The sequence below is a fragment of the Brienomyrus brachyistius genome, chromosome 23 (genome assembly GCF_023856365.1).
Source record: "Brienomyrus brachyistius isolate T26 chromosome 23, BBRACH_0.4, whole genome shotgun sequence".
NCBI classification, from domain to species: domain Eukaryota; kingdom Metazoa; phylum Chordata; class Actinopteri; order Osteoglossiformes; family Mormyridae; genus Brienomyrus; species Brienomyrus brachyistius.
Window position 1 is genome coordinate 20448407 of NC_064555.1, and position 15056 is coordinate 20463462.

General features: G+C 49.1%; 1 protein-coding gene across 7 annotated transcripts in view; it reads right to left on the reverse strand.

Moving 5' to 3' along the window:
• Positions 1-2043: 2043 nt before the first annotated feature.
• The window catches only part of kif13a (kinesin family member 13A), a 58905-nt gene continuing 45892 nt past the window's right edge, over positions 2044-15056 (reverse strand). Inside the window, exons 24-39 of one of the 7 annotated variants that reach the window (XM_048993459.1) lie at positions 14459-14591; positions 14206-14352; positions 12985-13017; positions 11763-11862; positions 11404-11530; positions 10131-10186; positions 9887-10008; positions 9341-9610; positions 9091-9243; positions 8477-8554; positions 8285-8335; positions 8085-8190; positions 6777-6925; positions 6037-6162; positions 4133-5015; positions 2044-3851 (exon numbers count right to left, since the gene is read on the reverse strand). In XM_048993459.1, the coding sequence (XP_048849416.1) occupies positions 3592-3851; positions 4133-5015; positions 6037-6162; positions 6777-6925; positions 8085-8190; positions 8285-8335; positions 8477-8554; positions 9091-9243; positions 9341-9610; positions 9887-10008; positions 10131-10186; positions 11404-11530; positions 11763-11862; positions 12985-13017; positions 14206-14352; positions 14459-14591 (2794 nt within the window). In that variant the 3' untranslated portion in view covers positions 2044-3591. Of the gene's footprint in view, positions 3852-4132; positions 5020-6036; positions 6163-6776; positions 6926-8084; positions 8191-8270; positions 8336-8476; positions 8555-9090; positions 9244-9340; positions 9611-9886; positions 10012-10130; positions 10187-11403; positions 11531-11762; positions 11863-12984; positions 13018-14205; positions 14353-14458; positions 14592-15056 lie in introns of those variants that run through there. The other 6 variants (XM_048993458.1, XM_048993460.1, XM_048993461.1 and 3 more) reach the window with 6 other exon arrangements.

Genomic DNA, 15056 nt, shown 5'->3' on the forward strand with positions numbered 1-15056 from the left:
AGGCAGATACGGAGTTTAAAAAAATAATTGGGATTAAAAACCAAAGTACAGCAAGAGACAGCAACCAGAGGTCCGTGACCCCCAGTGTGTGCACAGGAACTTGACAAAATGTCGTTGTAATCAAACGTAAACATATTGTAGGTAGAGGGTTCCTAGACCTAATCTTTTAGAATCCACTGGACCAGGCAAATGTCTTCAGTTGACCCAAGCTCCAGTTATGATGCTTGCGTGCCCATTGTAGATGCCTCAGATTGTAGCATGGGCACTCCGATGGACTTGTGGCTGGGCAGCACCATATGCTGCAGAGCTGAATACCCTGTGTGTTCTGACACACTCCCATGATCATCATCAGAATTATTTGCCGTTTATGCGATTTAACACTTTAACACTTATGTTGTTTTGTACCAGATTTGATAGCTTTAGTTCACATCCAAGTCTTGGCCAGCCAACACTCTACACTGTCAGGAAAAAGGATAAAAATTTGTACCTTTGCTTGCCCCTGGGACTGTACCCTCAAGGGTCTGTTAATTGTACCCTTAGCTGTAGGTAATTGTACCTTTTAAGGTACTGAAACTGAGGAACATTTCTGCACCATTGACGGTACATTAATGCTGTTTCTACCTTTGGGATGTTCCTCAGAGTTAATTTCTGTACCTTAAAAGTTACAAGTAGAAGGGTATAGCCAAAGTGAGAAGCAAAGGTACAAATATTTACCTTTTTTTCCTGAAAGTGTATTGGTGGATCATAGTTTTTTCCTCCACGAACCTCTCTGAGTAAGTACTCAGCATGGCTGACTGTAGGCACTCTTCAAACTGTGCCATTTCGTAGAAGCTCTGACTCAGTCGTCTGACCATAATGATTTGGATCTTTATTCCATTTCTTCTGCATTCAACCTGTCAGCTACGAACACTGAATACTAGCTTAACGTGTACTGTATCCCAGAACATCACATGCACCATTTTTTGTATCTGCTTGGAACTTGTCCCTTTCAAGAATGAACCCCTGTTAAAATGATCACTATGGAGTGTAGTAGTGGCAGCATTATTCTATGTGGATTCTTTTAATCTTCAGGAACTGTGCATTTTGTCAAATCAAAGGGAGATATTACAAATAAACCTGCTTCAATTCGCAAAAAAACTAAAGTTAACCTTTCTCCAGGGCCTGATCATAAACACCAGTCCAAAGTAATACAGGAGTGATTATAACAAGAAAAAAGAAAGAAAGAAACAGGCGAATGTTCTGAAGGGACCAAGTCAAAGTGTATAGTAGGGACAATGACTAGGAGTAGGCTGTTAATACCATAAATGTGTGTTGAGTATGAGTATTTTTTCCACAAAAATGCTTTGGATATGCTTTTATTAAAAGCAATTTTATGTAACATTACGTATTATATAATATGTCATTTTATAGTATGTACTACGGTATACTTCAGATTTACTGAAGACTTACTGAAGACAGCTAAAGATAATAAATATCACCGCAAACTGAGGCTCCGTCAGTTAACGTTACCTGCGTATGAGGAAAACAGCCTTGAAAAATTTGACTCTTAAATTAACTGTAGATATTCCACTGATGCAGTGCGCGTTATTTGCACATCACACAATGTACCTTTTATACAGGGACTGACATATAACTGTCACGCAAGTACACATTAATCTTTAAAAGCGACACGTGCGGCAATCGATTGTTGTAACAGCGTGACAGTTGTGCATTTGCGCTATGACAAGAAATTATCGTGCATTTTAACCTCTATACCGCAAATGAAGTACGAATTACCATATAAAGGTTAAAATGCACGATAATTTCTTGTCATATCGGCGCAAAAGCAGATAAAATACTTACACATTCACGCTGTTACAACAATCGATTGCCGCACGCATCGCTTTTAAAAATGAATGCGTACCAGTTATGTCAATCCCTACATATATTATATATATTTATGACATGAACTTATGGAACCGATTACATACAGCTTCTGCTGTGTGTTTGCAATGTGCTTATATGTTAATACATAATGGAGGGAAGCAAATAAAACCAGTACTCTTTGGATTGTAAACGTTCTGTATTCTAAAAGACTTCTGCATCAATTAAATACAGTTGACTGATATCTTATAAATTACAGTTCTGTACATTATAATATAGTAAACACTATTTTCCGATAGGGCAGTGTTTCCCCAACATGATTCTCGGAGGCCCACTGACGGTACACATTTTTGCTCCCTCCCAGCCCCCTGCCAGACAGCCCACATTTTTGCTCCCTCCCAGCAGCCCACATTTTTGCTCCCTCCCAGCTCCCTGCCAGACAGTCCACATGGATTGTCTGCAGATCCCCGAGGACCTGGTTAGGAAACACTGCCATAGGGCTTTATTTACAAGTCCTCACCCAGGAGAGCAGTTTCTCTCTCTCTCTTATTTAAAAGTACAGGGCATTTCCCCTCAAACTATTTGTTAAACGCTATACCAAGCCAACCAATCATTCTTCTGTATATTCGCTTCCACAGATCTTTACACCAAAATAATTCATCCAAAAATATTAGTTTTAAGCAGAGTGCAGAAGATTTTACATAGTTCTGAATATAAAACAGGCACACACACACCCTCATACATGTGGACATTACGAACATTTCCTGATTTTGCCCTTCTCCAGAAGACATAATTGCCAAAATCCCACAACTGTAAATTTATAGACATGAGTACCTTTTATGACATCATGATGACATCATAGTTTGTCACTCGGTAGCAGCTGAACGGCATTTCACCCACAGCACCTCGCCACCTCAGTGCTACAATGACTTGACACGTATGATGGACACGGCGCACACATGGTTGAGCCTGGCTTCAGGGAACATCCATGCAACAGTCAAGAACCCCTTGTGTTTCCGTAGCGACGGGACTGTCAGGCAACAAAGCCATCAGACTAAATCAGCCATCTCAAGTTTTTTTTGCAGTGTTTAATGGTCCAGGGGGACGAGGACGAAAACCAGATTTGGAGAGACCTCTTCAGGCGCATTAGCGACCGGCCACACAGTGGTCAGCTGGATCTAGGTGACGATTCATCACTGAAGCTGGATCGGAAGTTATGATCTGAACGTGTGTGTGTGTGTGTGTGTGTGTGTGTGTGTTTATACACAGATACCGGACAATGCTTCGCACACAACCACGCAAACTTTGTCATCAATGGGACAGCAGATATGAGACATCAGGTCTTTGGTGATTCATACTTTCAAAGACTCGAGCCACCAGCAATGACAGGCAAACAGCAGCACGTTCCATTTGCTCAGGAAGTATCGCCTCCCCCTCAAAGGATGTTGTGGTTCGGACTCAAAATCTCTTGCAGGAAACTATAACACTTGTGTCAAAGTAAAAAAAAAAAAAAAACTGTGGAAGCCCCGCATCAGTCTGTGTGTAAATAAACACTGCATTCTATTTAACACATTCGAACAAACAGATTCACTTGAATACATTTTTATAAAATTAAGATCTGTTTAAAAAAAAAGAAAAAGAAAAAAAACACATTGAGTAGATATATCATGTGACTCGACTACACTGGAGTGCAAAATGGCGGTGGCAATGACGCCGGAATACTGCTGTTCAGCTATTCCAGGACGTGCGGCGGTTCTGAGCCCCTTCTCGAACCCCCCGCCGAACCCCTGTCCTTTCCTCTGCTCGCCGGGTGGGCAGGGTGGCACTGCGGTGCTTTGCGTGGGGCCTGGATGAGCGGGAGGCTGTGCTGCTGTCCCCGTCACACATGGACGGGCAGTCCCGGGACAGCCGGGAGGGCTTGACGAAGATGCCGCGGCCAGCCGGGCAGCGGAAGTACACCCGACCCTGCACCGTGCCGTTGTGCTTGCCTGTGGACAGGGAGAGGCGAGGTCACTGTGCACGCCATCACTGACACGAGCTCAGTTCACCATTTAGCAGTGGGGTGTTGAATCGTGGCTGCCAGCCTTACTGAGCTTTAAATGTGTAGTAAATCTTATTTTCAAACTTTAATCTATCAGATGTGTCATCCATTCTATATACACTTAAACACACACAGACGTATCAGATGTATTTATCGAGATGCTGAGTGGTGGCTGCATAGTTAGTCTCAGAGGGACTCGAATGACATAACGATCACATGAACACTCACCGGCTGGGAGGTCCAGCTCCACGCCCACCCAGATGCCTGGGGCAAACTCCACCCCGCCCACATAGTGCACTATGCCGCTCTTTTTGCCCACCCACACTGGCTCCCCGGGGGCCATCCAGTCTGGGAGCTGGGCAGCCGGCAAGCCCTCGTCCCCGCTGGACCACCCCGCCGCCCGGCCAGGCTCGTCCGCAAACGCGTCAGGCTGGCACATGGGAGAGGCCGGGCGCATGCGAGTCTCCTTGCCGTTGTGCAGCTGCCGCTGCACCATGGTCCCGGTGGCATGGTGCCCCGAGCTCCCGCCTGCTGTGGACTGCCAGCTATCCGCGGCTATGCCCTCTTCAGCACCCTGGAAGTCCGTGAACTCCTGGCTGATGCTGAGACTGCACTGCCCGGGCACATCCGGGGGGCCACCCGTGCTGGTGGGGGACGGGGATGGTGGGGTGGCTGAGAGGTGCTGGCTATGGGGTGGGGGCGTGTGGCCAGTGCTCAGCCAGTCTCCCCCCGAGGCACTTTTGGTGTGGAGCAAGGTGCGCTCATCCTGCAGGTCACGCCCGGGTGCACTCAGCTGGTCCAGGCTGTCACTGGCGGTGAAGGCTGCATCAGACAGCGTCACGTTGGAGCCGCTGTGGGAGAAGTAGCCGCTGGTGCAGCTGCTGACTGTGGGGCTCCGCGACACCACTTTCTCACAGCCTGCCGCCCCGGCCCCGCCACCAGGGGGCACTGCCGCGGACGAGCACTCCAGGCTGGCGTTGTACACATCGAAGTCGGCAAAGCTTTCCGGCACGTAGGGCTGGAATTGCTGGAACTCTGGCGAGCAGAAATCCACTCCCAGGCGGGCCGGCTGACCGGAGGGCGTGTCCACGTCAGTCTCCTCCTCGGAATCCTGGCTCACATAGTGGCGATGGGGCCCAAGACAACATGAAGCAGGGGGCACATTAGCTAACAGGGAGGCCGTGTTGTAATGGGTACAGTGGTGCAAGATCAGCTCATACCATCACAGCCTGGGGGGGCAGGGTCACATTTAGGTGCTGAATTTGTGTCCCTGGTATGCTGACTCTCCCCTCTAAAGAAAACTGACCTTTTGTTTAATGTGGACTATTCTTGAAGTTGAAAATTGAAATTATTCACTTTTATGCGTGATAATTACATGGCATTGGAACTACATCCTCAGTTCTTGCCAGCATATTTGCAGGGTTTCACATTCATGGCATAAATGATGCCAGAATGCAGAATAATTTGTCTGACAGACATCTGCCTGGTGGTTTTTAAACACTCAGGAAGTGACCTGGCTGGTCAACCGTCTTAAGGACAAACTGCAGAATACACTTCAGTGCCCCCAGCGGGTGGAGCGAGGTAGAGACACGGTGTCAGTGGTAAGAGGGGGTGAATGAGTGTAGACAGGACTGACACTTGGGTGGGGTGGGTGGAGGGGGGGGGCAGGACGAGGGAGGCAGCTCAGGCAGATCCAATTTAAATTAACTCTCCAAATAACCCACAGGTTTAACTGTGCCGGGAAGTAACTTTTCTTATTATGCAAAAATGTGTTACAGCCAGTCCCCAAGTTAAGAACATGTGATATAAAAAATTTTACTTAAATACAATGATACGTAATAATGAACTCATGCACTACTTTGTGACACACGTGAAAACAGCAGTATAATTATTATTATTATGTACTGCATTATTTTTTTTTGACTTATCCACAAATTCGACAAAGACTTAGGCAACGGACCTCGATTGTAACCTGGGTCTGCCTGTAATCCATTCAAGCCAACCTTAAATGTATAATATTCTAACAACCATTTCAAATATTTGCTACCATGCAAGAGGTCCGGGGAGGAATGGCTGTGTGGTAATTACAGAGCCCCAGCAGCAGGGGGCAGTGTAAATCAGCTGGAACTTACAGTGGTGTGTTGGTGTGTGTTACTGAGACTGAGCTGCCTGCTGCTGCGGCCCTCACTCTCCGCCCTGGGCCGTCGCCGGGGGCAGTGAGGGGCCGGCGCAGCGTTTTCCACGAGACGGCGCATGCTCTGCAACGGGGTCAAGACAACAACAAGAACGGCAGATGTGACACAGATGGGCGACGGCAGGAGAGGTTAACAGGATTAAAACAAACAGCACATACATGGGGTGGAGTTCATGCGGTCGATGGCGCGTGATGCATGCACACAGTCGCATCCTTAACGGAGAGTAAAAAAAGGTACAAACTGCGGCCATTTAAACACGGCAATAGGGCACGCCCGCCCTGGTGCCCGTATCACTGTATTTAACAAGCTCTCACTGCTTGGTCCTTGACATTCATTTAAATTTGTACATTTTGTACATTTCTGGTTAATATTTTCATGCTTGTGCGGCGCCAATCATGCGGGCTGAGCACAGCTCAGAGGTACGGCATCCAGCAGCGGGTGTGTCTCCAAACCTCATCATGACGTCATCTACAAAGCCTGGTCAGTCTGCGTGCACATTTAGCGTAGCCAGGAGGGTTAGGGTTAGGGGGCTGAAGGCACCCTGCTGGAGAACCGTCACTGGGTAGTGTGGGGACATCTGAACCTGTTAAAACCTGGGCAGTGTGTGTGTGTGTGTGTGCTGGAGGGACAGAGGGAGGGGGAGTGGATAAAGCAGGGGACGGGGGTGCGTTTGGTACCTCCTGGCCCAACAGTGGCCGGGCCTCCAGTAACTTCTTGGCCTTATTCTCTTCCTTCAGAGGCATCAAGGCCTTGAGGAATTTGGGTGGCTGGGAGGAGAGGGCCTTGAAGGGGCTGGAGTGAAGCGTGGGGCTCTCCGGGACTGAGCCTGCAGGTGCAGCGATGCCAACATCACACCACGTACAAGCATCTCGCGGGAGCACAGACTGCCGTGAAGCACAGAGCCATAAAAGCACGGCGTCTCAGCGCCGTAAACCACAGCATGTACCATCACGAAGGCCTGCGCGTACTTTTCCACACACACACACACACACACAATCCGCACACGGAGCCGTTCATGCTTTTTACGGCCACGCCCGCACATTTCGCACATGTGCAGAAGGCGTGGAAGAACGAAAGCACAATACTGTTGAGGAACTGGAAATGCTGGCTCTCACTTTACGCTGATTAACATCAGGCTCTTCGCAACAGGCAAATATACCGCGGACAGACAAACGTGCTGCACTGACTGCACACGATCATTTTTTTTTTCCCAGACAAGGTAAACTGCCACGGTAAGAGACAGCAACACAAAGACGACCTCCGAACGATTACATTTTAAAGTAAAACAGCATTAGAATTTATTATACGATGTGTTCATATTCTTGGGTTTAAAATACACCGAAATATATCGTCTGTGTAAACAGCCGGTAAACAGGTATCAGAATCATAAAATATAAATATCTAAAACAAAACTATACTAAACAATTCTCAACTGTAAAGGTATCAAACAGTTATACAGTTTGAATTATCTATTACAAAAGAAGAAATCCTTCGAGAACTACAACAAAGTCTGGCTCAGCCGCATGTCCTGTCAGATTTTACTTTGGATTTCAAATTTGGGTCTTTATAACTCGGTGTAACTTCTTCGCATATTGTAGATGCTCTTCAAACGGGTCCATCTTCGTTGTGTTTTTCTGACTGTATCTAACACATGCAGTGGTTGAGGACCAGCGTGACACGAAACCGACTGCACAGACACAAACCTTTGAGATGCTGAAGCTTTCCCCAGCAGTCATTACGCCATTCGCATCACGTTTGCAGACACAGAGTGTGTGGACAGGCCTTAAGACCACCACACACTATGATGGTATGACCACTGCAAATCAAATACCTACACCACCCTCTTCATTTCATAAAACTGATAACCATAAACAAAGAACCGCAGCTGACTGGAGAGCAGAATGGGATTCAATCCTATAAGCCACTGGGACAGAGCTGGGATCGAACAGCCATGTAGAACATTCTGCCAGGAGGCTGGCACCTACCTTGGTTGTCCTTACTCTTCAGGGGTGATTCCTTGGTCGCAGTCCCGCAGAGTGCGCCTTCCTGCAGACACGCGTCTGGAAAGTCCGGCTGGCTCTCACAGCGTCCCTGGGGGTAGGAGGCAGAGGCAGCCGCTGTGAACTTTAGCCGTACCGCGCAGCTCGCCTGAATGAAATGGGTTCACTCACCAAGGAGGCAATACCTTGAAATCCTCATCGTCGCAGGTGGTCAGGTCGATCCTGCTGCACGAGGCCTGAAAGGTCGGCATGTGCGGTCAGTACACATCTCCTGCCCGATGCCAACTAAAACCACAACGGCTGTGGCACAGCCCTGCTCAGTCAGGACCACCGATCTGTGAATGGAGGCCTGACCAGCAGGCGCTGGGGCCTCTTACGTTCTGGACGTTGGGTGTGCTGACGCTGCGCCGCATGTGTCTGCCTTTGGCTGCCAGGGCCTCCTTCACGGTGACTGCCTGCGGAGAGACACAGCGAGGGCTCAGTGCCCACAGGAAAGGGTCTGACAGGCTGGGCGCTACGTCACTGAAACTAACTTGGGGAGAATAAAGCCCCAAGCTATACAACCTGCATAAATCTCTGTATGTGTGACTTACCAACACTGCATATGCTTATTTTATTCTGCCGCTTTTATCTAAACAATGTGCATTATTATTATTATTTTGAGAAAGCAGTCTCAGAGAGTCCCTTGGGCATTTGGTGTTTAAGGGTCTTCTTCAGGGGCCTAACCGGTGACATCAATTTTGGGACCCTGGGATTTGAACCAACGACCTTCTGATCAGAGGCATAGTACCCTAACCTCCTGAGACACAGACTGCCACTAACAGGATAATGAAGCCCCTAAATAAGTCTTCAGAGGTCCTGTCCATTAGGGAGTGTGATCTGTGTGGAGCTCTGTGTGTGTGTGTGTGTGTGTGTGTGTGTGTGTGTGTGTGTGTGTGTGTGTGTGTGTGTGTGTGTGTGTGCGCGTGCGTGTTGGGGGGGGGGGGCCCACCTGCCGCAGCCTCTCCAGACTCAGGATGTTCTCCACCTCCAGGACCCCTCGTGTATACTTCTCGATGTACGTCTCCCCGTCCTGAGCTCCTTCTGGCCCGCCTCGCGCCGCCATCAAGGCCAGCGTCTCCCTCTCCTCTGGCTCCTCTGATGCCTGGTTGAGGGCATGGAGGTGGAGGAGGTGAGGGGGGCACAGATGGAGAGACAGAGGCAGGAACATAAAAAGACAGGGTGTGTTGTGCAGACGGCACCTTTGGTATGTTGGAGACGATCTCGTAGGTCACGCCGCAGGAATACAGCATGTTCTTCAGCGACATGCGCCTCTTCAGGCTCTGGGTGAAGCTCTGCTTGTTGTAGATGTTCACTGCGATCCTCTTGCGCAGCACCAGCTCCATGGAGGCCGGGTGGCTGAGCTGCACTGTCGCCTTGACGATCAGGTAGATGCGCTCGTTGGGTGAAGTGACGCGGTTCAGGTGGACAGAGTCATGGATGGACGAGTCCCAGGAGCAGACAGCAGATACCTGGGGGAGGCCCCACGCAACAGTGATGTCACTGCCTGGTTCAACCAATAGGAACCAATGACATCACCAATGACAAACCAACCAACAGCAGCACAGTTGCAGGACACTGGCTAGGGTTTCGAAGCTTCACTTCTTACTTGTTGATAAATTTATACTGTATGTATGTCATTCTGTTAAATGCATAGATGCAAATTTACTAAATCTGTGATAAAAAACGCAGAGCTGCCGTGCCACATTTCTGCCTGAAGGTGGCAGCGCAGAGTCATGGTGCATTACCTCGTTGTCGCTGTGCCGGATAATTGGGAGGTAGAAGAAAGGGCTGCCGTGCTCTTTGGGCAGGATGGAGTTTAACCCAGCAGTGGGGGGGCCACTCAGCTGACCATTCACCGTCAGATCGCCTGCTGGGGGGGGCAGAGAGAAAAAGACAGGCTTGTTGAAGCAGAGTGGGGTGCTGCGGAAAGCGTGACTCGCCGACAGGAATGGAGACAGATTTCGTCACTAGAGTAACGAGGCATCTTACCGTTGAGGTCCAGGAAAAGCACAGGAATGTGCGCCTCCATGCCGGCACTGGGTGTCCTGTGGTGGGAACAAATCGTCATCGCAGGACAACAAATGACTGCGAGGGGCGAACAGGACCGGCCTTCTATTGAAAGGTGCATCATAAACATATAATGAGCACGTGGAGTTCACCATTCTGCCAGTAGAGGGCACCGCAAGTCTCAGAAGAGTGACTGTGGGGGGTATTAAATGGTACCACAGTCAGTATGTTCACAGGCACACTAAGAAAATAGAATTTTAGGGTCAGTCCGACTAAAAGCGCACTTTTAAAATACATGTTACTATGTTCGTTTGACTGAAATTGTACAAAATCGAATTTCTCGAAGTCAGACCAAGACACCCAGATAATGTGATTGAGAGTTCATTTACTCCTGCATGTAGACGTTCAATCGAACTCAAACTGGCCTAGGCACTCTGCGCATGCTACACACAGTCCCCCCCCCCCCAAGTTTTGCGATTTTAATATTTTAATGATTATTCCTTTTCAGGATTACCTAGTACGTATTTAAGAATCAGCTTAAAGTTTACCTCCGAGTGCTGCATGTCTTCTCCAAGACAATCATAATCATTTACATCCCTGCTGTTGACGGGTTTGTGAGAAATTTATGCTGAACCCATGTTTTGTTTCATAAACCCCCCAATATTTATTATAACAGAATCACATTATAATATGAAAACTTTCCAATACTGTGCTTCCATAGTATATTACACAAAGTATTTTACTTCTTGTCACGCCACCCAGATCTTCTTGTATCTGTTCTGACCAGATCCCAATTAAAGTTTGTCACTTCATTTGTCCACGCATCCATTAATATTAATTTTTATTATTTTTTACGTCTGTGGCATAATAGGTCAACCAGAAAACGCCCAATATTAACAAGCTGAAAGGAGCCGTATCGCCACCGATCGTAGCGGAGTTGGACAAGGACAGTAGTCCCGTTAAACGGCGTAGCTGAGCTATAACCGTAGCTCGACTTGGCCGTGCATGTAAACGTACCGATTGCCTTGGTCTAAATCTTACCTGATCTGAGGTCTGTTTTTACCAGATTCTTAACCTTCACTTAACAACATTAAAAGGTATAACAGTCATGCGCAGGCATGTCTAAACACTGCCTCTTAATATCACCTGGAGAAATGTGACCCCTATTCTTGTCAGGACTGAGTCACCACATATGCCTGTGGGGGGGGGGGGGGGGGGGGGGCACAGTGTCAGACCAAAGGGCGACGAGACCCACCAGTGCGCCGGGGCGCCGGGGATGCCGCTGCCAGCTGCCGGCACCAGTACGGCATTCCTCTCCTCCGTCAGCCCCACCCACTGCTCCACCAGCCGCGCCTCCCGCTCAATGTCCTCCTCGGATTTCTCTGGGGGAGGGGTCATAGCAGGGAGGGAAAAAGAGATGGTGGCAGGAGTAAGACAACGCTCAGGAAACAGAGTAGAAAACATACAACCGGCTGTCATGTGCTTTGCTGGACCGTATCTGGGGCCTTTCCTTAAACGTGGGGGGGGTTACTGTCCGCCGTCAATCACAACCCAAATAAACCAATCAAGGGGCCCGAGACAGTCAGTAAGGGCCAGCGAGGCCCCTGCACTGACCATGCTTGTTGATGATCCTCTTGATCTGGTCATCCAGGTACTCCCTGCGCTTGATGAGGGCCTCCGACCAGCGCTCACGCACACAATTCAGGTCCTCCTCCTGGGGGGGGGGGGGGGGGAGCGCCGGGATGAGTCAGAACAGGGGCAACGGTGGGAGAGAGGCCACGGCCAGCCGGGCTTTGGGGGGGGGGGCACCCACAGGCTCAGTCACACGACGGTGTCTGGTCACTGCCCTCCGGAGAGTCACCCTCAGACTCACATTAAAGGATCAGTCTTTCTTTACCGGACTTAAAGTTCTAATTTCAGATTATGGAAGTACATGTTCAACTACAGGGCCCTGGGAAGCTGGATAATGACCCTGAGTTGGCACAAAGGCCCGCCACTCCCCTGAGTCACTTTCTCCTCATTAGGCAAAGTGAGTCATGGTGGGGGGGGGGGGGGGGGGGGGGGGGGGGGGGTTTGCCTGTGATTGGACAGGAACCGGCTGCTAACACTCCAGCCGTAAGTAATCGGGTGAAAGTGCCTGTGCTGAGGGGACGAGCTCGGGGCAAACAAACAGATTCCCTTTGCATTGTGCTCTCTGCACCCCCTCTCCCCCACCCCCCCCCATGCAAATGAGTCATGCAGCCATGCACTGATCATGTGACCTACAAAGGGGCTTTTATTCCCAGGGCTGTTTGTCGGCAGGAAGCAGGCGGCCAGTTAGCGAATGAATCCAAAGAGGAAGCTGAGGAGCGACGGGCTCCTTTGGACCATTGAGGCTTGGGGGGTGATGGGAATGCGAGATGTTAAAAAAAAAAAAAAAAAAACAAACTCTTTTGCCTTCTGTTAATGAAAAAAAAGTCACCAACTTGACGACCTCAACACCCAGAAAACCGATGACTTAAAGCAGCGTGAGGAATCCTACAGTGGACCGCTGTGGTGTGGGCCAGGATCCAGCAGAACCAAAACGGGATGGATCCGATTCAGAGAAAAATCGGGGTTTGGTGATGCTCTGGGATCCACATGTCGCAATGTGATGTGAAATTCATTCACTTCGGACACACGAGCACTGTAGTGAGTAGGAGCAAGCATGAAGTGTTATACTGAAGGTGTTATTACCACCCCCCCCCCTCCCCGTCCGCTGGTGCCCCCCCCCCCCGTTTGAAAGCACATGATCAGCAGCGAGTTCCCATCATGCTCCCGCGGTTTTGACGGCAGCAGCAGCGGACCAAGCCAGTACCTGGTAACTATCCATGTCGATACTCTCCTCCTTCTGGAGAGAGAACGAGACCAGGGTTCAGAGGCAAAGGATGATGCGGATTTACGCGTCTGCGTCGCCCTGGGCGCTAACAGCCCTGCGCTCTCCTGCACACACAAGCTCAGCATGGGCCACAGGTTTATTCTCGAAGCTCCCTTCTCACGCCAACGTGCACAAAAAGGACGGGGTTTGAGCTGCAGTTTGCCCTGCGGCCCACAGATTGAACAAGATTGGAAGATTCTCCCTTCCTGTGGTCACTGAGTGAAGCAAACTGCACCATAAATATAAATAACAGCCTTCTTTGTAATAAAAACATGCCTGCTCACGGTTGTGTTTAATGCTGTTTGTATTTTGACTATCGCCACTGCGTAACAGTAAGTGTCATATTTTTTCTCTCCAGTCTGGGGAGGGGGTGTTACCTTTGTTCATATGTACACATGATGGACAGGTGATGCGGCACAGATAGGTTTTGAACCCATGCTGCCACTACGAGGAGCTTCAGTTCTCAAAATGGCCCAGTTGGCGGAGCAGTGGTTAAGGTCCTTGCCTCATACAGGGTGCTGGCCTTTAGCAGGATGCTAAACCTGAATCACCCCTTGAGTAATCCCACTGAATGATGAGAGTAGCCTGGGAGAAAGGACCTTCTTAAGGACTAAAACTCAAAAGGTAACACAGTAGCCATTTCAGACATGACTTGTATGGGCTGCAGCACCGAGTGATTTGTTTGCTGTTTGCTTTAAGTGTTTTGGTAACTAAGGATTCCAGAAAGGATTTGAAAGGTTGATGATAATATTTTAATTATTGCTGTCAATAAAATATAACAAGTTCAGCAATATTTCTAGTGCAAGTTAAACATTCTGCTTGGTTTTCATTTATTTCCCCTGGATGTAATCTTGTGATCAGCATGGTCCATCACGCCGATTCATATTGGCATAGAAAACGCAACTTTCTAAATAAATACCAAGCAGCGATAACAGCAATATTAATGTTCCTCTGACTTTTAGGAACATTCTGAATGAGATTGCAGGACAATTCTCATTGCAGGACACGCTCCCCCAGTCCATGAGAATTATGAAGGAAGCATTCGGTGGCCAATGGAATTCCTCTGAATGTGGAATTCTGTAAGAAGCACTTAGCGACCAAACGGAGTGCGTGCCTCAGATTGGACGGGAGGCCGCGGCCGGGCGGGACCTCGTTCCTCACCTGGTAGCTGTCCAGAGGTCTCTGCAGTTTGGTGGAGCGCACAGATACGCAGCCAATGGAGATGGACAGGATGGCCTCCACCAGCAGAGGGAGAGTACCGGACTGGTGCACTGGCTTCACGCTGACCTGAAGCCTCCGAGAGTGACCCTGGACATACGAACACGCACAGTCACACACACACACACACACACACGCAATGACACAGCTGTAGGTGGCACCTGAACACCAGCAGGACCCCAGAGGTGGCACAGACCTGTCTGAGCTGGAAGACGCCCCCGGTGCTGAGATCCTTGGAGGGGTACAGCTCCACAGCGGAGTACTCGCCCTGCTCGTTCAGCTCTTGGATGGACACCCAGAGCTCTACGCGGCGGGAAACTTCACTCCACCTGAGTGGGGGGTAGCGTTCGGGGGTGCTCGTGTGCGTGCGAGGGAAAGAGCATGCAAGCAGTCCCCAGGCTACAAACGAAAGCCGATCCCTAAGCCTGTGTCTAAGTAGGAAAAATAATAGTGCAGTACCTGACAATAATAACAAAGTAAAAAGTAAGTACATGCGGTACTGTACTGCACCTCCAACTGCTGTAGCTGTCCAGTGTTTTCGAAGAATCGGCTTCATGGCAGTGTGTTTGTAAGTATGAGTTGCCTCTATAACCATGTGTACGCGTGAAAGGCTGTTGTACACAAGCAGCAAACAAAATCCAGCTGCACTGGACAGGTGTTTACTGGCGCAGCTGCATGCATTCAGGGTCTTATACAGGGTCCTATTAATAAAGTGCGTTTGTGGTGTTCCGCGCTGCTTCTACAGGATTTAACTGGTATTGAAGTGGTTCAGGTTGCTGTTTAAACGGGCCACA